The sequence below is a fragment of the Geotrypetes seraphini genome, chromosome 2 (genome assembly GCF_902459505.1).
Source record: "Geotrypetes seraphini chromosome 2, aGeoSer1.1, whole genome shotgun sequence".
Classification (NCBI taxonomy): domain Eukaryota; kingdom Metazoa; phylum Chordata; class Amphibia; order Gymnophiona; family Dermophiidae; genus Geotrypetes; species Geotrypetes seraphini.
In genome coordinates, this window is record NC_047085.1 from 34,902,591 (window position 1) to 34,927,913 (window position 25,323).

Sequence of the window (25,323 nt, forward strand, 5' to 3'; positions counted from 1 at the left end):
GACTTCACATCCTGAGGCAGCTTATAATTAGCGAGATGTTCGGTGTCTTTCTGTTTACTCAATAGAATTTGGCTTTTCAAATCATTTTCAGATCATAGGGGTCCTGATACGAGGCAGAGTATATCCCACTTGCATTTGCACAAGGCTTTTCTCTATTGAAATATTATTGAGGAGGTTTTTTTATGCCAGTGACTTTATTACACCCTGTAAAACTCCACCTGTTTTCAACCTGAGTTTCTCAGTTTGGTGGAGGGGGGGGGATCTGAGGCAGCCCAACCCCTCCTGCTGAAGCGCACCACCCCTAAAATATGGGCAGGAGGGAGCCCAACCCCTCCTGCCCGTAGCGCATCCTTTTAGGCGAAGGATTGGCCCCCTCCTTCACCTAAAAGGTCTTGTTTTGAGCGTTTGGGACTTAGGCTAGTTTTTGGTTGATAATGTGTTGTAAGTTTAGACGTGGTGGTGGTCTGGGCGTTTAAACTGCTGAACGTAGAGGTAGGCCATTCTAAAAAAAAAAAAGCCTCATTTTGGACAGTTTTTTTGAGAATGGACATTTCCCTGCTGCTACTTTCAGCGTTTAGGGCTTTAGGCAAAAAGGGGACTTAGACTTTTTTTTTTGATTAGGCCCCTCCACATATACAGCGCTGCATACGCCTTTCAGTGCTATAGAAATGATATATAGTAATAACAGTAGAGTGGTTATCTATGAAAGAGAGTTGCAAACCTGTGCTAGCAATGGTATACTTGCCAGGACATTGCCTATGATCAAGATTGTGAAGAAAGTAGATTGTCTTCTAGTTTACACTACACCTGGAATTACAAACAATGTGATAAATTTTTTATGGGCCATTATTGCATAGGGGGTGCCATTGCTCGGCAGTGGGTGGGAATGAGTGGGCATCTCTCCCGCTGCCAGGGAGGGGGTGTTGGGGGAGGCGTTGCTTGGCGGTGGGTGGGAATGAGTGGGCATCTCTCCCGCTGCCAGGGAGGGGGTGTTGGGGGAGGCGTTGCTTGGCGGTGGGTGGGAATGAGTAGGCATCTCTCCCGCTGCCAGGGAGGGGGTGTTGGGGGAGGCTTTGTTTGGCAGTGGGTAGGTGGGAATGAGTGGGCATCTCTCCCGCTGCTGGGGGTGAGGGGGTGGGTAGCAGTGTCGGGTGATTCTTCAATTGGGGGTTTGTGTTTTTTTGAGCTGTCAAGTCTTATTTTCCTCTCAGTGCCTGTGCTAATCAGCTCTCAGGCACTGATCAGAAATTAAGGCAAAGACAGCTCAGACCGATCGGTAAATTTTGGCACAACGAGGTTAGAGAGTCACTCGGCGATTATAGCGAATCACTTGGAGTGATCATTTTAATAATAATGACCTCATTGTACTACATATGCATGGCAGTGTCAGAAACTGCTAGCAGACTCAGAAAAGACCATGGTAAGCCCCATAGGAAATCTTGTTGGTTTGCAGATTCGTGTGAATCATCCCCCTGCCCATGTTTCTGTTCATGATCCCATTTACCCTGGTGCCTAAAAGCAGAGTGCTTGAGAGAAGGAGGTTAGATCAAGTTACTTTTTAGAAGTATCATAAGATGTGGCAAGAGCCTTCACTTTGTTATCATAACATTGGGGTACTTAATGAGGCTTTGTTTCGGCTGTGACCCTGACATCAGGTGAGACTCCATAAGGGGACAAAGGTGGCTGTGTTTTCTGCACAGCACTTTTTTTTTGCAAAATCAAAATTGATAAACAGAAACCTACACTCTGGCCGAAACCAACTAAACAACAGGCAGACTTTTCTTCGTGTCCTCACTGCCCCAATCTGGTGCGCCACCTGGAAGAAAGCATTAACGAATTTTCCTGCCACGGTCCTTGAAAGTCCAGCCAGAGCCAAAGCTTCAGATTTCCACGAGCAGGTGGGACCTAATAGAACACTAACCCCCCTCTTCTACGAAACCGCGCTAGTGTTTTTTTAGCGCAGAGCCGCGCTGAATGGACCGCACTGCTCCCAACGCTCATGGGAACTCAATGAGCGTCAGGAGCAAGCCGGGCAGCTCTCTGCACTAAAAACCGCTAGTGTGATTTCGTGGAAGAAGGGGTAAGACAATCAATTTCACAAGAAGCTCCACTAGTAATTATGGAGAACTCTATTTTATCAAGTACCCATTAAAGCTCGCTCACAGAGTTCAGGCACTGCTCAACTACTCCAAACATATACTAATGTAAGTTTCTTTTCCTTCTTTACAGGGTGTTAAACATTTAACAGGTTATTTTGTAAGGCTTGAGGGCTAGATTCTCAAAAATTTGCGTTAAAAATCAACGGGCCGCTGTTGCAGCCGTTGTAGTAGCAATTTTAAAATTGTGAGTAATTCTCCCCAAAACGCTTATGCAAATGAGGATGGCAGAGAGTAGCGAAGATTCGCTAAATATGCATGTGCCCATCGCTGGTGATAGCAATGGGCACATGCGCAGAATAAACCCTCCCAAAAAACCAAATAAAAACAAAAAACAACAACAACAAATTGAGCTGCTGAAGTCAAGCAACCTTCTAACCAACAGCGGGAGAGATGCCCACTCTCTCCCACCACCTAGCAACACCCACCATGATACACTCCCTCCCCTCCAGCTGAGGGAGAGATGCCCACTCTCTCCCGCCACCAAGCAACTGCACCCCCTCCTGCAGCAGGACAGATGTCCACTCTCTCCTGCCACCATTCAACTCCCCCCCCATGCCTCCGATGACCACCACCCTCTCCCCCTTACCTTATTTAGATGGCTGGCCAGAAGGATGTCTACTCCCAACAGCCAGCAGGCCCGCCTCTTCAAACTGGTGGGTCTTCCCCTCCCCAGTGCATCCTGGAATGCACCGATGAGCGGCCTGAGGCTCTGATTGGTCCAAGTAGTTTAAGGCCCCTCCTTATCTGGGACAATCAGAACTTTAGGCTCCTCCCTGGTGCATCCAGTAGATTTTAGTTTTGAGAATCTGCCAGAGTGTTAATTATATGTGTAATATGCAGATTCAAAGATTTGCCTCTTTGAGGATGATACAAAAATCCACAATAGACACTCCTGAAGGTGTTGATAACATCAGGAAGGACTTAGGGCTAGATGCACTAAAGTCAGTCGGTAATACCGACTGGGTCGCTGTTGGTCAATTCTCTGGCTGATTGAGAACCAGCAATCGATGCGCTACCAAGTTTGCATGCAAATGATTTGCAATGATTCGCTCAGTGAGTGATTGACACATGCGCAGAGCCCTAACAGCAGTGATAGGGGAAGCAACCTCCTATCACTGCTGTTAGGCCTTTTTTTTTTTAATGGCACAGGTGTTGTGTGTTACATACGCCAAATCTGCCCCATTAAAAAAAAAAAGTCCCCAACGCTGATAGCCCTCCCCAACGACCCCTGCCCCCCACTCATGGCAGTGAAAATTGCAGGAGGGATGCCTACCCCTCCTGCCTGGCTGAATACCCCAATGCCTTGCCCCCATTCGGTCTGGGACCCCTGCGCCACCGATCCTCCCAAATCATCCCCTATTCTCCCCCTTCCGAATAAATAAGGCAGGAAGAATGCCCACTCCCTTCTGCCACCAGATGCTCGTACGAACCCCACCCTCACTCCCCCAACCCCCCCATATCTTTGGTAGATGTTGGGAGCTGGAGGGAAGCACAGTCCCTCCAGGTTCAAGGCTTACCCGTCAAAAATGATGGGCCTTCCCCTTCCCAGTGCACCATGTGATGCACGGGGAGGAGCCTAAGGCCCTGATTGCTTCAGATGCCCATGGAAGGGGTCTTAGGTGTCTGAGCCAATCAGGGCCTTAGGCTCCTCCATCTGTATCCCATGTGATGCATGGGGAGGGACCTAAGATCCTGATTTGCTCAGATGTCAGACCTTAGGCCCCTCCCTGTACATCATCACATGGTACACCGGGGAGGGGAAGCCCCATCATTTTCGATGAGTGAGCCTCAGATCTGGAGGGACTATGCTTCCCTTCAACTTCTACCAAAAGTACAGGGGGGAGCATCCGATGGCAGGAGGGAGGGGGCATCCCTCCTGCCTTTTTATCAGGAGGAAGGAAGGAGGGTAGGGAATGGTTCAGGGAAGGGCTTCGTTGGCAGGAGGAAGGTGACATCCCTCCTGCCTTTTTTCAGGAGGAAGGGATGAGGATAGGAATGATTTGGGGGGGAGCTCCGTTGGCAGGAGGGAGGATGCATCCCTCCTGCCTTTTTTTCAGGAGGAAGGGAGGAGGGTAGGGAATGGTTCAGGGAAGGGCTTCGTTGGCAGGAGGAAGGTGACATCCCTCCTGCCTTTTTTCAGGAGGAAGGGATGAGGATAGGAATGATTTGGGGGGGAGCTCCGTTGGCAGGAGGGAGGATGCATCCCTCCTGCCTTTTTTTCAGGAGGAAGGGAGGAGGGTAGGGAATGGTTCAGGGAAGGGCTTCGTTGGCAGGAGGAAGGTGACATCCCTCCTGCCTTTTTTCAGGAGGAAGGGATGAGGATAGGAATGATTTGGGGGGGAGCTCCGTTGGCAGGAGGGAGGATGCATCCCTCCTGCCTTTTTTTCAGGAGGAAGGGAGGAGGGTAGGGAATGGTTCAGGGAAGGGCTTCGTTGGCAGGAGGAAGGTGACATCCCTCCTGCCTTTTTTCAGGAGGAAGGGATGAGGATAGGAATGATTTGGGGGGGAGCTCCGTTGGCAGGAGGGAGGATGCATCCCTCCTGCCTTTTTTTCAGGAGCAAGGGAGGAGGGTAGGGAATGGTTCGGTGGGCTCTGTTGGCAGGAGGTAGTGGGCATCCCTCCTGCCAATTTTCCCTAGAGAGGGGGATTCCCAGTGCCGCATTTCTCAGAGGTCATTGGGGAGGGCCGTCATTGGCAGCGAGGAACTTCTTTTCTTTTTTTATCTATGCCAGTGAAAATTTAAAAACAAACAAACAGGCAGACCTATCGGTAACAGTTACTGTAGAAATGATTCAACCAGGTTACTATGAAGTGCTCAAAACCTTAACGTTAGAGAATACACAACCGGGGACACGCCCCTAAAAGCGTCTCTCTTTGTCTTTCACTGCACTTGATAGTACTGTTACACTGCTTTACTAAAACAAATTGTCATTATTTGATCAACTCATAAAGAGCGACACTTATCATGAATTTGTTCCGAGAAGAGTGCAAGGTTCTGACGCGTTTCACCAGAACGGCTTCCTCAGAGAACCCGGACATCTGGTAAACCTAAGAATTGGACTTAGACGACCTATCGAAAATGCCCCTCCACAGCACTAAATTGAGTAAATGACGCCCAAATTTGGGAGCTGAAAAGATGTGCGCTGAGTGTTATTCTATAAAAAACATTCCAAATTGGGCACTGTTTATAGAACAGCGCATAGAACTGGGATCCACATCCAGCTTTTATCTGCGGCAATGAAGGATTAAGCAACTTGCCCAGGGTCACAGGAAACAGTGCCGGGATTGATCATGCAACCTCAGGGTGCTGAGGCAGCAGCTCTACCACTCGGCCACTCTTCACCTCAGCCATTTTAGTAAGAAGCTCATTCAAGAAAAGAGCAGCATCGTGTAAGGTTACTGCTACTACTAATTATCATTTCTATACATTACGTTAGTGATTTCTATAACGCCATTACCTTGTGGTTCAAGATGGATTACAAATGAATTGTCAGGACATTAGAAGTGTGTTGGGAGTAGTTAGTACAGTGGTACCTTGGTTTACGAGCATAATTCGTTCCAGAAGCATGCTCGTAATCCAAAGTACTCGTATATCAAAGCACATGTCCCCATAGGCCACAATGTAAACTGAAACAATTCGTTCCACAACCAAGGTTTACTATGGTGGCCCAGGGGTGGGTACCTGCCTGTGGGTGTTGCAGCCCTTGTAGCGTGGTGGCTTCCTTTCCCCGGGGTCCCCGTGCGGCTCTCCTCCCTCTTCAGCCGATGCCTTTTCCGTTCACCAGCGCCTCCCGGCTTCTGATTCAAGCCGGCCGCCATCCTTCTGACGCATGCGCAGGACCTCTGAACTCCCCCTTCAAGCCGGCGCCGCTCCAACAATACACGCACCACGTACAAGCACGACGTCCTGCGTGCTTGTACATGATGCGCGTGTTGTTGGAGCGGCGCCGGCTTGAAGGGGGAGTTCAGAGGTCCTGTGCATGCATCAGAAGGATGGCGGCCGGCTTGAATCAGATGCCAGGAGGCGCTGGTGAACGGCGGAGGCATCGGCCGAAGAGGGAGGAGAGCCGCACGGGAACACCGGGGAAAAGAAGCCACCGTGGTACAAGGGCTGCAGCACCCACAGGCAGGTATCCACCCCTGGGCCACCATAGTGAGAGCTCGTGTAGCGAATCAACACTCGTTTTGCGAGACGAAAGTTTGCTGAGTGTTTTGCTCGTCTTGCAAAACACTCGCAAACCGGGTTACTCGCAAACCGAGGTTCCACTGTACATTTCTTTAAGTTGCAAAGGATTATATCTGAATTGTCATGATATTAGAAGTACATAAGGAGTAGTTGCAGGTGATGCTTGGGGTAGTTCTGACTGTGTTAGTTCAGTTTTATGTGGGGGTTTTTTTAATACAAGGTTTTTATTTCTTTTTTGAAGGTTTTGTAGTCTGTGGTCAGGGTCAATAGGTTGTAGAGTCGAGTATTGCAGTTCGAGTGACTAGGAGGTTGTCGTATAGTTTTTTTCGGTTGACGTTTTTGGTTGGAGAGTGTGTGAATGGTGCGTGGGTTCTCCTATATCTGGTTGAGGTGGATTGAATTAGTCGATTGTTCCAATAGGCTGGTATGTCTCTGTTTATTGCTTTAAATAGTAGGCAGTAAAATTTGAAGTGTACTCTCGCTTGTATTGGGAGCCAGTGTGAGTCGTGGTATGCCTCTGTGATGTGGTCAAATTTCTTCAGCGAGTAGACCAGTCTTAGGGCTGTGTTTTGTATTGTTTGTAGTTGTTTCATCATGGTTGCTGGGCAAGAGAGATATAGTATGTTGCAGTAGTCTATTAGACCTTGGATTAGGGATTGTACCAAGAGCTGGAATTGTTTTCTGTCGTAGAATTTTCAAACTTATCTTAGGTTTCGCATGACTGTGAATGATTTTTTTATTGTTTTGTTGATTTGTGGCTGCATTGTACAGCCTCTGTCTATCAGTACTCCCAGGAGTTTTAAGGTGGTTTGAATGGAGTATATTATAGAGTTTATGACCAGGTTTGTTACTGTTGGGGTTTTATTGTTTTTGAGTAGGATGAAGTTTGTTTTGTCAGGATTTAGTTTTAGCTTGTGGTCTTTCATCCATGTTGCTATTGTTTCAAGTGTTCTGTGTATTGTGTCTGCCATGGATGGTGCTGGTTGATTGAACGGAAAGAGAATGGTGATATCGTCTGCATAGCCTTGTTTGTCTAGGTAGGAGCCGAAGGAGGCAATGTATAGGTTGAAGAGTGTGGGAGAAAGAGGTGATCTGCAGGGGTACTCCGCAGAAGTTGGACCATGGCTCGGATTTTTCTTTGTTTGTTTTAATTCTGTATGTTCTGGATTGTAGGAATCCTTTAAACCATGATAGTACCTTACCACTGATTCCTACTGAGTCTAGTATTTGTAGAAGGATGTCATGGTCTATCAGGTCAAAGTCTGCGGAGAGATCTAGTTGGATAATCAGCATTTATTTGCCTGTGCTGAGGTGTTGTCTAGTGGTGTCCATGAGTGAGCCTAGTAGGGTCTCAGTGCTGTGGTTGTAGGGTGGAGTAAGCTGTGGTTTTCTAGGTATGAGTTTAGGACTTTGGCTACTAGGCCTTCCTTTATTTCTGTAGCACTTAAAGGCGTACGCTGTGCTGTACATTTAACATTCAATAGATGGTCCCTGCTCAGAAGAGCTTGCATTCTAATGTGGATAGCCAGACAGGACATCACAGGGTTGGGGAGATTCTGGTAGAGGACATGATGCAACGGGTATAGGTATCTGACAGTGAGTGTGAGTTAAAGAGCTGAAAGCAGCTTCACAAAAGTAGGCTTTTAGCTTGGATTTGAACACTGCTAGAGACGGAGCATGATGTATTGATTCAGTCAGCCTGTTCCAGGCATTCGGTGCAGCAAGAAAGAAGGGATGGAGTCTGGAGTTGGCAGTGGAGGAGTTGAGTACAGATAAGAGGGACTTACCCAACAAACGGAGCTCACGGACGGAGGGGGGAAACATGGGGGAGGTAAGTGACGAGAGGTGGGGCTACAGAGTAAATTATTCCTTTGAATGCTTGCCTGTCTGTTTTTATACTATGACTGTATTTTGTAAGCTGCCTCAAAATAGGCAGGTAAGAATTTTTTAAAAAATAAATAAATGCACTTGTAAATCAGTAAGGCTGACACTTGCACTTATAGGTGACGCCTTTGCAGTCTATATATCAGCTGCCACAATATGTATGAATAATTTGCTAGGTTTTATAAAACTGGATATCCATGAAGAGCCAGTTAAGGAGCCAAGCAAGATAACTCTCTTTTCAAAATACATTTTTAGGTAGTTGTAAACCCTAGCAAGGTAGGTAAAATTAACTCTTCAGCCACTGGCTCAAATTCCAGGTCGAAAGGATACTTAACTGACCCTTAACGGCTGCCTCAGATCAGGTGTAAATATTGATATCCGGACTGTGTTAGGTGTAGACCTAGCTCCAGGCACGCACACAGCACTTTTTATAAAATATGCAAAAAGCATCAGGAAATACATTCCTAAGTGCTGGTGCATCCAGTAGGAACAATCATTTTAGTAATATAAAAGCAAAAAAGTTCAAAAAAGGGCACCATCACTGAGAATTTTGAGTATGTAGATACTGACATCCATATGTTGCAAAGGATGCATATGTTGCTGCAGCATGGAGGTCTAAATGTGTAAACAGCTGCTTTCTGAAATAGCTATTTATATGCGCTGGGCATTAATATATGCAAATGTCATGCATACAGTGGCATAGTAGGAGGGGCAGGGGTGCGGACCGCCCTGGGCACTGTGTCAGTGGGGGCACCGGCACCTCTCCGCCCCACCACGCCCCTCTTGCGCCATTCCCCATACCTCTGTAGGTCTTCTCTAGCACGAGCAACTTCTCTTGCCTGTTGATTGCGTCAGCCTGATGTCCCTCTGAATCACTTCCGGGTCACGGGCCAGGAAGTGACGTTAGAGGGAAATCCAACAATGGTGTGAGGAGCATGCTGGAGAAATGCCACTCGCGCTGGCAAAAATTTAGAGGTATTGGGGGAAGGGAGAGTATGGAGTGGGGGATAGGAAGAAGCAGGGTGTGCAGAAGGAGTAGGGGCACAGAGAAGAGGTCGTGAGGGGGGGTGCCTCCTACCCTTACTACGCCACCGCATGCATGTCTTCTAAAACGACCTCTCTACTACGTTAGCTTTATAGATGGGCATCTCCAGCACTTGTTTGTTTACCCTTTATTTCTAGAGTTGGACCGAGCGACAGTAAAGGAAGCCAGCTTAATCTTATTCTTGGGCATTTAGCATAATACTGTCTGCCCGTCTTCTCTGCTCTCAGCTCAGGTGCTTTTAGATTGATGACTCTATTCTCCATCAGTAGAGATGTCTTTTAATCTCTCACCCTGCATCTTTGAACATGTCATCCAGGCTGTCATATGAGTGGTACTGGTTCCTTTATGTCACATCGTCTCTTTAAGTATTGAATGCGATTTAGAGTGTTGCATACAAATTCCTGTGCACAGTTTATCAGTCAGTGACAGGGCAGCTTCTCATCGTTGCTCCAGTAGTCAGTTTAAGTTTCAATTTATTTGATATACCACAAATACAACCACGGTTTGTCTAAGCGGTTTACAATAATAATATATTATTAAAAGAAAATTAAAACAAAAATTAAAAAGACATAACAAGGGAGGCAATAAACAAAAACAAAAAATTCAACCAACATGCAAACAAAAATGGGTACAAGGGGGTTAAAGAAAGGGGAGGTTACAATAAAAGCAAAAAGGTTGGGCAAGGGATGGAGTGGAACAAAAGGGAAGGGAAGTCCCAGTGAAATTCTGCACAAACAACGATATAAGCTAAGAAGTCGAGAAGAAAGGGTGATCCATAGCATGAGTAAAGTAAGGAAAAAGGTCAAGAGCGGAAAGCCAAAGAAAAATAGTATGACTTCAATTGCACCTTAAAAGTCGCAAAAGATGTTTCAATGCGGAGGTAGTAGGATAAGGAATTCCAAAGGGTGGGAGCCATAACGGAGAAAGAGGAATTCCTATGAAAATCGAGAAATAATTGCCGAAAAGAAGGGCCAATCAGTAACTGTTGCTGAGATGAACGTAATGTTCTTTGTGGTGAATATGGGACCAGAAGTCTGTATAAGAAAGAAGGAAGACCACTACATAGTACATGTTGAGTGAGAATATAAACACAAGAATATAAGGTTATGCTTGAGTACCTGAATATAAATCATTTAGGTTCTAAGTGGTATATAAATACTAAAAATAAATTTAAAAAATATGTGAACCACTAAATTAACACGAGAGGCATGAAAGGAAATTCCATAAAATAGCGCCTAAACATAAGCACCCAGGCCCGGATTCTGTATAGGACGCTCGGGACGGACGTCCTATACTGAATCAGGCCTAAACCCACCTAAAATAAACCCGATTCTGTAACCGACGTCCATGTTATAGATGCTGGTTACAGAACCGGGTTACTGTGGATGCGGCCTCTATACTCATCGCCTTAGGCGCCTAGGCCAATCAGGATCTTGTGGGATGGACTGGAGAGGGGCAGGCCCGCTTCATTTCAACGGAGGCAGGCCTGCTGGATGAACAGTGGGAAGACCCGGCCGGCCAACATTTCATGGTTAGGGGGCGGCCCACGCATGGGGGGCTCTCCCAGCAGGAGGGGTTGGGCACCTTCCTGCTGGCGATCATAGTGGGGGAGGTGGGGGCTCTCCCGGCAGGAGGAGCTGGGCACCCTCCTGCCGGCGATTGTTGTGGGGGGTGGGGGCTCTCCCGGCAGGAGGGGCTGGGCACCATCCTACCTCATTCATTCCGGGGGGGGGGAGACTGGCTGCCGCAGCTTTGGCCCCTATATTAATCATGGCAGGGAGATCCTTTGCAGCGATAAATATAGCATCCAGCATTTTGCTGGCCTACATTGAAAGCATCTCCCGCTCTACTAGGGAGATGTTTAGGGCCGCCTAGCCTTAGGCGGGCTTGCGGTCTTCCCTAGGCTCCCGGAGGCGCCTTCAATATAGGCGGCCTGCCTGGGTAACATTTTTTTTTTTAATGTGCATCTCAATTGACTGATTAGACAGCTGTAGGACACCTAAAGCTGCCTACAATCGGGACGCAGTGTACAGAATCTGGGCCCCATAGTCCATATAAGTTACAGAATAATAGCACTTACATGCCTGATTGGCACAGGTCTAGGATGATTCATTGCGGCTGTTTCATCATGGCCAGTTCAGCACGGCTGTTTCAGTGTGATGAACTGGCTGCAATTAATCCAATTCAGCATTTGGGGGGGGCGATGCCCCTCCACACCCTTAAAATCACCCTGTGTAATCAAACAGATTTTAAAACCTATGTTATTTTAGATCCCAGTTTTCCCCAGAACTTGGGAGAAAAAAATCATGCTATCCCCATAAAGTTTGCCGGCAAGACATTAACAGGAATTTATGGCTTGCAATCACCAGTTGTAGGCAACTATGACACATATGCCCTCTATGGTTAAATTTGTGCTGTTCAGATCTCAATGATGCCGTGTCCTATAGCTGCAGATTTTAAAACATCTAAACTCTTGCTCCCGGGTTGCAGAGGGCTGCTTGCTGGGAGCTTTCTGTAAAGATGCTCGTATAAATGTTACTGTGCATATCTAAAAGGAGGGTGTAGCCTGAGAGGGGGCATGGGAGGGTCATGGGCATTCCAGGGATTTGTGCTCACTAATTACAGAATATCGATGATCTGCACCTAATTCCTGTTCTCGAAATACCTAGGTAACGAACAAGAACAATAGCCCCCTTCGCAATCCCACCCAAATCTGATCTTGTAAACTGCTAACCCCTAATCACTAACAATGAATGCTCCATTCAATTTATGGAATTTTCTAATCCATTGTAAACCACATGGTACTTCATGGTCCTGCAGTATACAACCTATTGTTATTATTGTTAATGCTGTTACTATCAGATGAACACTGCCATACTCTGTAAGTAGCTGTCTGTTCAGTTTCTCTTTATTGTAAACCGCCTAGAAGTCGCAAGATTGTTGGCGGTATATAAAAATAAAGTTATTATTATTATTATTATTAATTTAGGTATGAGGATTTAAACCAGGTAGTAGTTGATGCAAAACCTCACGCCTAGATGTTAGACGCCATCTAGAGTGAATCTCTTCACAAAGGCAGTTAAATCATAATAAATAAATTAGATGCCAACCGTTATAACTGCCATTAACTTGGTATAACTGTTGGCACCTAACTATAGGCACACCAATGCCAACTTACACTGGTATTTCATAACAGCATCTTGGCGACAAGAAGCCATTATAGAATTGATGCTAAGCACATAGCAATGGCGTGCCTAATTCTTATATAGTAACATAGTAAACATGAGTACAACAAAGTGGCCAGAGTAGAATCTGGCACTCTGTACAGGTTCCACTTCTTTGTGATTAAACACTCGTATACTTACAGGCTCATAATCAAAAAAACATAGACGTCCACTTGGAAGTCCTAATCGCCAGGATGTCCAAGTGCCGATAATCGAAACTGTCTTTCTCTACATCTAGCGAGGTGTTCCAGCCTCTGTACGTTCAGAACATGAGCTGGCCATGGTGGAGGCATGTCATGGGTGGGCTTTGAGAGGTCCCAAGGGTGGGTTAGACATGGATGTTTTGCTGCGATAATCAAACATTTTGTAAGACATTCTGGATGGAACTTGTACGTTTGGAACTAGACCTGTTTTAGAAAGGCCTAAGTGCCACAAAGGTGCCCAAATGCCCTTAATACAGTTCTCTTTGGTTGCTTAGCTGTGTACTCAGTGGTACTGAATTTTGCCAACACCTTCATAACGCCTGCTTTTCCCCAACTCCTGCCTGGATTTGATAAGGCCAGTTAGTGCCAATACTCAGCAGCACTGCCCGGTTAATTGCTGCTGAATACTGGTAACAATTTAAGCAGGCAGGAACCTTTCCCACCTAAAATCACTTCAAGATAACAGTAAAACAGTCCAATATAAATTTAAAGTGGAAAAATATGTTTCATTCTTTCATGATTGCTTATATCAGTACAAACATATCTACACTTCCCCCCTCCCTATTCACGGTTTCGATGTTCGCGGTTTTGATTATCTGTGGTTTTTTCCCCTGGCCTCCCCCCTGAAAATTGCTCATTGGCATAAAAAACACAGCCCCAGGACTTGGAGGGAGGCAATCAGAGGCAGCGGGGGGGGCGATCAGAGGCAGCAGGGGGGGGCCAATCGGAGGCAGAGAGGGCCGATCGGCGCATGGACCTTACCTGGTGGTCTAGCAGTGACGTGGGGCAGGAGCAATCTTACACTCCTGCCCCGTGCAGAGCCATGCTGTGAGTTCCTGTGATCTCACAAGACTACAACAGGGAGTTCCTGTTGTAGTCTCGTGAGACCACGGGAACTCAGCAGCACAGCTCTGCACGGGGCAGGAATGTAGGAAGATTGCTCCTGCACCGCAACACCGCTAGACCACCAGGTAAGGTCCAGGGGTGGGTCAGAACCGGCCAAAAGTTATTCACGATTTTTCCCTATTCGCAGGCTGGCTCTGCCCCTAACCCCTGCGAATAGGGAGGGAGAAGTGTATAATATTCTGTAGCATTCCTTCTGTGTAGGAGTGAAATAGCTGTTTGTTCCATTTTTTTTTAACTTACTCTCACAATTTGTTGTCCTTCTTGTAGGAACTATATTCTCAGTCCTATGATGCAGTTGGCGTGATGTTTGCTTCCATTCCTGGATTTGCCGATTTTTACTCCCAGACGGAAATGAATAACCAAGGAGTAGAATGCTTGCGTTTACTGAATGAAATCATCGCAGACTTTGATGAGGTAATGTGCTGGAATGTGAATGACACGCATGCCAACAAAGGTTGCAGCCTTTCAAGATGCTATAAATCTCAAACAGCATGCAACGTATCTTATGTCTGTTGTTCCCATTTGAATAATTACGCATTGAAGCCAACACACGAGAAAGATTGCAAGGCCGCTTAGGCATTCCACGAGTGGCCTCTCCCTTCATGGCTCCTTCTTTGTTCTTAAAACAGAAAGGCAAAAGGGGCAGTCTTTAGAATGCCAGGTAAGAATTGTGTTTTGTACTGTATTTAGGGGTAGGGAGGGGGTTATCATCCTGCTTGTTCCTAGCTCCTCTTTGGCAGTGTCTACAGAGCACCGAGAAGCAGGGACATGGGATACATATCCCTTCTCTATGCAATCATTTCTATGACACCACTAGAAAGAAGATTTTCTCTGTTGCAGCCCCTACACTGTGGAACTCTCTACCCCTGCACCTTCGGGAAGAACAGTGGCGTACCAAGGGGGGGAGTCTGCCCCAGATGCAGCCTTAGGGGGGGTGCACAGCCAGCCAGATCCCCTTACCTTCGTGGAGCTTTCACCCGCCCTCCTGCCCGACCAACCACCGACCGACAACATGCCCTGTCCGACAAACCTCCCTGCCCTGTGGCCCGAGTCTAAATTACCTTTTTACAGCAGCTGGAGTATTGAAGCTGCATGTGGCTGCCGTAAAGGTCATCTCTGACGCAACCGGAAGTGGAGTGGAGAGGAAAACACGCTTAAGGGAAATGGGTAAAACAGAGGGGGGAGAAGGATGCTAAAAGCACTGGGGAAGATAGAGGGGGGAGAAGGATGCTGAAAGCACATGGGGAAGACAGAGGGGTGGAGAAGGACGCTGACAGGACATGGGGGAGATGAGGGGGGAGAAGGACGCTGAAAGGAAATGGGGAAGAGAGAGTGGGGAAGAGAGAGTGGGGAGAATATGCTGAAGGGAAATGAGGAAGAGAGAGTGGGGCGAAGACGCTGGCAGGGAAGAAGACAGAGATGCCAGACTATGGGGGGAGCGGAGGGAAGGAGATGGGTGCCAGACCAATTTGGAAGGGGGGAGAAAGGGAGAGGCAGACTAACAGAGCAAATGGAAGACGCAGAGAGAAGAGAGACAGTGGATGGAAGGAATTGAATGAGAACATGAGGAAAGCAGAAACCAGGCAACAAAGGTAGGAAAAAAATTATATTTCTTTTTTTTTTTTTTGCTTCAGGATAAAGTAGTATATTAGTTGTGTTGATAAAAATTCATAAAAAAAAGCCCTGCCAGCCGAACATCTCTTTCTCCAGTTCAGCAGCCAGAACTTTGATTTATAAGGAAGGAATAAGCTAAATATTGCAGTACTGAGGCTTGTATGGATGCTGCAGGGATGGTGACGGGGCGGTGAATGGGATGGCGGTGACGGGGCAGTGAAAGGGACGGTGCAGTGATGGGGACAGATGTTTTCCCCCTGTCATTCTCTAGTGTTCACCTCAAAAGCTTCCCTCTGACTCAGCTTCCTGTTTCCACTTTTGACTGAGCACCGCGTTGCCAATCTGAAGTTCTGTTGATGCCAGGAGTAGAAGGAGGCCCGTTGCCGATCTTAAGTGTCATCGCGGGGGGTTTGCAGATCTTGTTGCCAAAATCGGAAAGGTGAGGAAGGGAGAAAGATAGGCCTGTAGTGGATGGAGAGATTGAGAGAAGGGGGCAGATGATGGAATTGGGGAGAAAGGGGAGAGAGAAGAGGCAGATGGAAGTAGGGAGAAGGGGCAGATGATGGAAGTGGGGCAAGAGAAGAGGGCAGATGATGGGAGAAAAGGAATGAGTTAGGGAAATACTGGAGGGGGTGAGGGAAAGAGGTGGTGAGTTGTAGGTAGAAAGTAAAAAAGGAAATTGATGAGAGTAGTAAGAACGTAATCTAGACATGTGTCACTGTTTCTGTGGTGTTGCATTGTATGCAGAGTCCAGCTTCTTGCTGGTTCAATTTAACCTTTGTCTATGTATTTCTATTTTATCCCCCCTTTTACAAAACTGTGGAGCGTTTTTTAGCGCCAGCTGTAGTGATAGCAGCTCTGATGCTCAGAATTCTATGAGTGTCAGAGCTGTTACCACCGTGGCTAAAATCCACACTACAGTTTTGTAAAAGGGGGAGGGGTTAGTTTGTGATGACATATTCCATACTAGGTGAAGGTGTTTTCTGTGTTCTGTGTATTCGAAAGACGTGGTTTTCTGTTAGGATTGACGGTGTAGGATTGATCTGTACTAGTTTGGCTTGTTTAGTTTTACAATGGGTGTATTGATGTACTGCTCACTGCAATATGTAAGATGCTGCCTTTTCCTAGGTACTCGTGTGACGTGTGGCTTGTTACTAAAAATCATGTTTTTCGTACAGATGGGGGGGGTCCCAAAAAATGATGGACCCTGGTTGTCACATATGCTAGGTACGCCACTGGGGAAGAAGCACCTATTGGCAAAATTTAAAGTAAATCTAAAGACCTTCCTATTTAAGGATGCTTATGATACTTGAAAGGTATTAACGTAGAACAAAATCTTTTCCAGCGAAAGGAAAATGGTAAAACCAGAGGACATAATTTGAGGTTGGGGGTGGGAGACTCAAGAGCAATGTAAGGAAATTCTTCTTTACGGAGAGAGTGATGGATGCCTGGAATGCGCTCCCGAGAGAGGAAAACGGTGACGGAGTCCAAAAAAGCGTGGGATGAGCACAGATGATCTAGAATCAGAAAATAATAGTAAATATTGAAGAACTAAGGCCAGTACTGGGCAGACTTGCACAGTCTGTGTCTGTGTATTGCTGTTTGGGGGAGGATGGGCTGGGGAGGGCTTCAATGGCTGGGAGGGTTTAGATGGACTGGAGTGAGCTTTGACGGAGACTTCAGTAGTTGGAACCTAAGAACAGTACCGGACAGAGCTTTAGATCCTTGCCCAGAAATAGCTAAGAAGAAAACAACAAATTTTTAGATTGAATCAGGTTGGGCAGAATGGGTGGACCATTCGGATCTTTATCTGCCATCATCTACTATGTTACTATGTTTTTTATAAGTAATCCTCAGACCTCTGAAGGAAGAGCATACCCCCTACCTACTGTATTGACCTTTGTAAATTGTATTTGTCCCACTATCCCTCATTGTTTCAATATGTCATTTAAGACAGTTGTTGTCTAATTATGTCTCTCCAAGATTTTATTTGTTTATGACTACACCGCTTAGACAAATGTATAAGCGGCATATGAAATTTTAAATAAAACTTTGAAAAACTTAATTCAGCATTTTCGAGATAGCCTGGTTCAGCTCAGGCCTTATTCCTGTAAGCATAGAGACAGTACTGATTTCCCTAAGACAAGCGGGTATGGTATAGAACCCAAACTGGGTTGGCTTGCCTAGAAAAAAAATGAAAGCAACTGGCAACCCTAACGTAATCAATCACACTGTTAAGAGCAGAAGAAAAGTAATCTTTGGGAAGAGAAAGTTTGATCACGTATCTCCACTATTAATTCAGCTCCGTTGGCTTCCGTTTTATTATAGAATACGGTTTAAATGTGCGTGCGTAGGGTTCAAACTTCTATACGACATATTCTCATCTTTGGTTCCATTGACTCTGAGGGCTCCTTTTACCAAGCCGCGCTTAGCGGTTCAACGCGCGTAATAGTGCGCGTTAAGCCGCCAGCTGCACTAGCCGCTGCCGCCTCCTCTTGAGCAGGCAGTAGTTTTTAGGCCAGCGCGGGGGTTAGCGCGTGATGAAAAGTCACGTGCGTTAACCCCGCTAGTGCAGCTTGATAAAAGGAACCCTGAATGTTAATCGACTGTCTGACTCAAGAAACTTACACAGGTATAAACTCTCTTTTCCTTTCTTTAAGGGTGTAAAATCTGTCAGAAAATTGAGTCAGTCCATTTCGTTCAGATGAACTGAAATTTGGAACAATATTCCTTTTTCTATTAGAGCATTATACTCTTTTCAATTATTTCGCAAATCTATGAAAACATTATTATTCCAACAATATTTGGACCTGCAGGCTAGGCTGTCAAAATAATCTTCATGTATTAATAGTTCTTTTCTTAGATTGGTAATTTTTTTTTTTTATCTGAGTTTTTATTTTACTTTTCACTTTTTATGATTCCTTTATATTACAGCTATTTTGTTAACCAAGTCGGGCTCCTTTTAGGTGATGATCCGGTATACAAATTCAAGTTTTAGATTAGATTAGATTAGTTGACTGACGCTGGCTTACTTATACCCTAATATTCACATTCAGTGCTGGGCCGTGTCCGGGTACCGAAACTGAATATTAGGGTGTAAATTTGGGCAGCATTCCCGCCCGGACCACATAACTCTTTTGTTATTAATTTTTTTTTTTTAAGACCCCCTCAATCTGAGTGCCAAAGCCTCTCTCTCCATCAAGCTCCCCACCTCCCACATACAGGTAGACCCCCCCCCCCCCTCAGGACTACATATGAGGTCTGACAATTAAGTTTGCAAACTTGCCTCCGTGTGCTTACGTTGACAGCACTGTACAAAAAACTTGGTAAGGTTTCATAACCTTGGTATATCAGTGTCTCACAGCTGTGTTCGTGTCGTGTGGCGGTGTCTTGCTGAGTGGTGTTCATTACTGTTGTTTAGTGTTTTTGTGTGCTGTCACAAGAATGTTGGAGCTTGAACTAGAGCAACGAACAAACATTAAATTTCTTATTAAACTTGGCAAGAGTGGAAGTGAAATCAGGGACATGTTTGTCCAAGTTTATGGGGCTAATGCCATGAACAAAACAGCAGTATACAAATGGATTAAGCGTTTTTCTGAAGGGAGAGAAAGCGTAACTCATGAAGAAAGGTCAGGGCGGCCAGTAATGAGCAGAATTGATGAAAACATTGCAAAAATTTGTTAAATTATGCGTCAAAATCATGAGCTTACTGTGAGAAGCATAGCAGACCAAGTAAACACTGGTAGGAAAACAGAAAAATCTTAACTAAAATTCTTGGCATGAGAAAGGTGTATGCAAGAATGGTCCCAAAGGAGCTCACCAGTGAACAAAAGCAAAGGAGTCAAAGTTTGCCAAGATCTTTTGGAGAGGCAAGATAATGTTTTGGGCCATGTTATCACTGCTGATAAAACATGGGTGTACCAATACGACCCTGAAACAAAGTGTCAACGTTCACAATGGAAGTCAGCCAATTCTCCATGACCCAAAAAGTTCTGCCATCCAAATCAAGAGTCAAAAAGATATTGCTAACCTTTTTTGATATCAGAGGGGTTGTTCATTATGAATTTGTACCAACTTGACAAACAGTTAACCAAGTTTACTATTTAGAAGTGCTGAAAAGACTGTGTGAAAAAGATGAAAACGACCTGAACTTCTCACCAACAACTCATGGCTCTTGCATCACAACAACGTATCAGCTCACACGGCACTGTTTGTGAGGGAGTGTTTAGCCAGAAAACAAACAACTGTATTGGAACACCCTCCTTACTCACCTGATCTGGCCCCCAAAGACTTTTTTCTTTATCCAAAGATAAAGAAAATATTAAAAGAAAAACATTTTAATGACATTCAGGACATCAAGGGTAATATGACGGCAGCTCTGATGGGCATTCTAGAAAAAGAGTTCCAAAAATTGCTTTGAAAGATGGACTAGGTGCTGACATCGGTGCGTAGCTTCCCAAGGGAAGTACTTCGAAGGTGATTGTAGTAATATTCAGCAAAGAGGTATGTAGAACTTTTTCTAGGATAAGTTTGCAAACTTAATTGTCAGTCCTTGTAAATGCTGGGGGGTTGCTAATGCATACTTAAAATGGCTGCCATGACCTTTTGCGGCAGATCGTGGTACAATTCGAAGGAAGCCTACCTATACGTGGAGAGTGGGGTGCATGGAGTGACAGGCTTTAGTACCAGGAGGGAACATTGTTGGGGAAGTCAGGAGAGGGATTGGGGCTCTGGAGGGAGGTCTTTAAAAAAAAAAACAGAAAGCCTTATGCGGGTTCCTGTCCAATATTCAATTGGAGTTCACACAAAGCTAAGCTGGTGAATTTAGGACAGTTTTCAGCTAACCTAAATTTACCAATTTATCTTATGCAGGCCCCAGCTAAATATCACCAGAGCCCATATAAGCTCCTGCTACTCCCCAGCTCTGCCCCAGAACCTGGCCCTGACCTGCCCACATTTTCAGGCCTGGTCAAAGCTAATATTCAGTGACACTGACTGGCCTAGTGCCATTGAATATCAGCAGTTGGGCAGCCATACGCGATTTAAGCAGACCAAAACCTCTCTGGCCTGCTTAAACACTCTGAATATTGGGCCCAAATGTCTAAATGGCCAAGATGTCTATCTGACAAAGGAATATGGTTTGCGTGGGGCTAGGGCAGGATAAAAACATAGAGGTGCATTTCCCATTTCAGAAAGATAGGGCACATCTATGACCCCAAGATCAATATCAGGAGTTAGATCTGCTTCCAGGGTTATCTAGGGTGCCAAAATGCACCGAGATAACTAGCACGCAAGCAACAACACAGCATCACTCACTGAGTTTTTGAAATAATTTGATGAGAACTGAATAAATGAAATTTTGTTATATATGAAAATAGTTGAACTTCTCATTCCTTGATAAGTCTAAACTATAAATGTTTTTTTTGTTTTTTTTTAAATACTAGCATTTATGCTCTTTTTGCAAGCCTGGATTCTTTATATGATTGTCGTTTTGATAGAGTCAAGTTACATGGGTATATTGTCAGAAATGTGCAAAAAAAAAAAACTTTATAAAAGTGCCCCTCTGTGCTGATCATTAATATTAATTCCAACAAGGTAATGACCTTGATAGATGGATTTTCCTAACCAAAGGTATCTGTAGTGTCTAAGTGGCCACCGATCTTGAACAGAAGTATAAATCTGAAGTGTAAAGTATTAATACTGTATATTTTGAAGTATTATATTCAGTCTGACCTTTCTTTGACATGGACTCAAATCTTTTAATTTCTATGATGGTATGAAATGAAGATATAATTTTCTTTGATTTTTTTTTTTCCTGTAATTCTGTTGTAGAATTTTAATTTAAAAAAATATATATTTTGGAACATCACCATTTAAGGCTGAATAAACCAGCATTATCAATTTCTATTTGACTCTCCAAAAAGGTTTGGACAGGTTCCTAAAAGAAAAGTCTATAGTCTGCTGTTGAGACAGACAAGGGGAACGCCACTGCTTGCCTTGGATCGGTAGCATGGAATGCTCCTACTATTGGGGTTTTTGCCAGGTACTTACATTACATTAGTGATTTTTATTCCGCCATTACCTTGCGGTTCAAGGCAGATTACAGAAGAGGATTTCTGGACATGTCCAGAGGTGTTACAGAGTAGAGCGGGTTGCTTTGGAGGATTGAAAAGTTTCATTCGGTGTTAGTCGTCATGGATTTTTTGAATCGCAAGGTTTTTCTTTCTTTTCTGAAAGTTTTGTAGTCTGGGATTGCGATTAGTAGATTAGAGTTGGTGGTCTAGTTTTGCTGCCTTGGATTGGCCTCCTTGAAGACGGGATACATTTATTTATTTATTTATTTTATTTATTTATTCGATTTTTAGCCCGTCCTCCCAAAAGAGCCCAGAACGGGTTACAAAGTACATCCATAATAATCCAGACAGAGCAGAGATGACATTTACATAAATTACAATATAGATGACAGTTTACATAAATTACAATATAGACATAACAATAAAACATATGTACTAAGTAGCATCTGGTGAAATTAAGTGACATAGGTGAGTTGACTGGGTGGCATTTCAGGGTGAATGACTTTAAGGCGCTGGGTTAGTAAAGAGGAAGGTTTTTACGGCCTTCCTGAAATTCCAGAGTCCATCTAGTGATCTGACAGATGAAGGGATTGTGTGCCAAAGTTTGGGTATGAAATGTGAGTAGGAGCGTTTGCGGGCAGTTTGTTTTGAGGGAGCGGCCAGAAGGTATGGTCAGTCGTTTTTCTCCTTGGGACCTCAGTGGTCGTTTTGGGAAGTAGATTTGTAGTTTAGTTTTCAGGTAGTACGGAATCGTTTCATGGAAGGTTTTGAAAGTGAGGAGCAGGGCCTTGAAGGTGCAGCGTTTTTGAATGGGCAGCCAGTGCATGGAAGCTAATGCAGGGGTAACACGTTCGCGGATGCCTAGGTTTTTCAGAAGGCGGATTGCAGCGTTTTGCACCCTTTGGAGGCGGGAGAGAGTTTTGGTAGGCAGGCCCACTAATAGAGCGTTACAATAGTCTAGCGGGATAGAACAAAAGCATAGAGTAGTTGGGCAAATTCAGATTCTGAGAAGTAGGCACGTATGGTTTTTAGCTGGCGGAGGTAGTAGAAGGATGATGATACTAGTTTGAATACGTGATCTGTCATTGATAAATTAGAGTCAAGACTTACTCCTAGGCTGCGGATGTTGTCTTTGGGTGTAAGGGTGTTTGTGGCCCAGGAAAAGGACGGACGGGGGTATAAGCATAAATCTTTGTGGATCCAGAGAAGTTCTGTCTTGGATTCATTTAACTGTAATTTGTTTACGGTCATCCAAGACTTTATTTCAGTTAAGCAAGACTGGAGATATTTGATTTGTGTGTCTCAGTGACGGCCTAGGGGAAGATAGAGTTGTAGGTCGTCAGCGAAGGAGTGGATTCTGATGCGGTGTTTACCCGCTATGTCCAGTACTGGTTTGACATAGAGGTTGAAGAGGAGAGGTGAAAGTAAAGCTCCCTGAGGCACTCCATAGTGGAGTGGTTTGGGTTCAGATAAGGATTTTCCTAGTAGGACTCTCTGCGATCTGTCGTTCAGGAATGAAGAGAACCATTGAAGTGCATTGTCACGGATTCCAATGGACTTTAGCCTGGACAAGAGGAGAGAGTGGTCTATGGTGTCGAAGGCGGCACTGAGGTCTAATAGTACCAGCAATGCATCATTTCCATCATCTAGGATTTTCCAGCAGTCATCTAGGATGTCCAAAAGCACAGTTTCTGTGCTGTGGTGTTTCCTGAAGTTGGAGAGGGTGGCGTTTGTCTCCATGAAGTCTTGCAATTGCGTGAGTACAGTCTTTTCCAATATTTTTGAGATGAATGGGAGGTTTGAGATAGGTCTGAAGTTGCTTGGGTTGTCTGGGTCCATGGTTGTTTTTTTCAGGAGTGGTTTTACTATGGCTGATTTCCAGCTCCGTGGAACTACACTTGTCATAAGGGACTCATTTATTAGGGGTAGGATGGATTCCAGGAATACCTCATTTGTGTTCAGCAGTGTAGTGGAGGGACATGGGTCCAGGATCGAGGTTGCGGGGCGTACGGAGTTGATTATTGTTTTGAGGTCATTGTGGGAGATCGGTTTGAAACTGTTCAAGGTTTCCATCTTGGGTGGATTGTCATCTTGGGCAGTTTCTGGGATGTATGGGAGTGCTTTGGCCTCAGAGTCCAGATTTGCGCGTATCTTTGATATTTTGTCATGGAAGAAGGTGGAGAGGGATTCGCAGTCTAGGTTCGTTTGCAGGGAATGCATTGGACCTTGGGATAAGGAGAATAGGTTTTTTGTTAATGAAAAGATGGCCCTCGATCTGCTTGGGTACTTTGATGGTAGAGCAGTGAAATGAGCTTTCTTTGCTTCATGTGTGGCTGATTTGTAGTTTTGCAGCAAGTTTTTCCAGGAGGATTTGTCCTGGTCACTGAGAGTTTTGCGCCAAGTATTTTCTGCTTTTCTAACTCTCCTTTTTTTGTACTCTCAGGACTAGATGGACCATTGGTCTGACCCAGTAAGGCTATTCTTATGTTTTTATATAATAGGCAACCAATGGAAGGAGCCCAATCTGGAGGAATATGTTCATGTCTCTTGATTCCAATCAATAAACACACTGATGATTTTTGTACATGTTACAGTGTTTTCAGAGAACTTGCTGGAAGACTAACAAATAATATGAGCAATGATATATTCTGTAAATAACTAGCACTTGTAAGATCAATCTAAAATTGCCAGCTGACAGATATAGCTTCAGTCTACGTAGAAATTGCAATCTATAAAAAGCAGATTTTACAGTTTCACTGACAAGAGGATACATAGAAATCACAGTCAAGTATTATTCCTACACAACAAATTTCTGATAATTCTGGGATCTCTTAGTCACTAAACCTTAACACTTCAATGACCACATCACCACCGCTTTCCGAGATTCACACTGGCTCCCAGTACAAGCACGCATATAATACAAATTATACTGCACCCTATTCAAAGCCCTAAATGGAAACGGACCATGCTATCTGAGCAACTGCCTAATCAGGAAAAACACATCCAGACCAAGGAGAACTCATGCACATTTCACCCACCCCCCAATCAAAGGTATACAAAGCAAAAAAAATATACGACGGACTATTAGCCACCAAAGCAGCGAAACTAAACCGCCACCTCTCCAATCTGCTGACTAAGACGCTCAACTACAAAACATTCAAGAAAGAACTTAAAACTTTTCTATTCAAAAAATTTGTCAAATGATCTAACTAAACCTGATCGACTCTCCACAGACCCCAATGCATTCTGCATCTATTAACCGTGTATTCTCCCTGGAATTGCCCAGGCCAACTCTTGTTGTAAACTGCCTAGAACTGAAAGGTATTGACGGGATAGAAGACACTAAGGTAATGTAATGCCCATTGCAGTTATTCTATATATATGATCTCTGAATTTATTAAGTTAATGCTAATCTGTTAATATTCATCCAAACCTTAAGGGTAAGTAGACATTTAACTTCAAATGTAAAGGTGTCATAGGAACATAATAGCCATACTGAGTCGGTCCAATTAAATTAAATTACATTAGTATTTGTGGATCACTAATATGCCCCAGAAAGAGTTCAATGCGATTTAGAATTTAGGAGAGCCTGGCCTCGTCCAAGATTTACATTATTTCATTAGGGTTCATGACATAGATATCTTGATTTGAATTCATGTAGGCATATGAAAGCTAATCTGTTTTTCCTTATCTTCTCAGCAACTAATTTTGAGAACCAAAGTGGCCTTCCTTTCCTCTTACTTTTCTTATAAAATGGTTGTTGCCCTTACAATAGCTCCCTTCAGTTTTGCCCACTGCTTTCCTACTTCTTCCAGATGTTCCCAAGACATTTCCTTGATGTATTCTCCCATCTGAACAATGTTAGTTTTTTTAAAGTCTAGAACCTTTACTTTTGAATGAGCCCTCTCTACACCTGCCTTAATATTAAACCACACCATGTAGTGATCACTGGATGCCAGATGATTACTCATTGTAACATCAGAAATATTTTCCCTTTTTTATAAGCACTATGTCTAGTATGGCCCCAT

The 25,323-nt window shown here is 44.6% G+C and overlaps 1 protein-coding gene across 4 annotated transcripts in view; it reads left to right on the forward strand.

The window, feature by feature from the left end:
- Positions 1 to 25,323, forward strand: part of ADCY8 (adenylate cyclase 8) — a 588,267-nt gene that overhangs the window by 538,039 nt on the left and 24,905 nt on the right. For all 4 annotated transcript variants that reach the window (XM_033933219.1, XM_033933220.1, XM_033933217.1 and 1 more), the window contains one exon: positions 13,875 to 14,021. In XM_033933219.1, the coding sequence (XP_033789110.1) occupies positions 13,875 to 14,021 (147 nt within the window). The remainder of the gene's footprint in view (positions 1 to 13,874; positions 14,022 to 25,323) is intronic.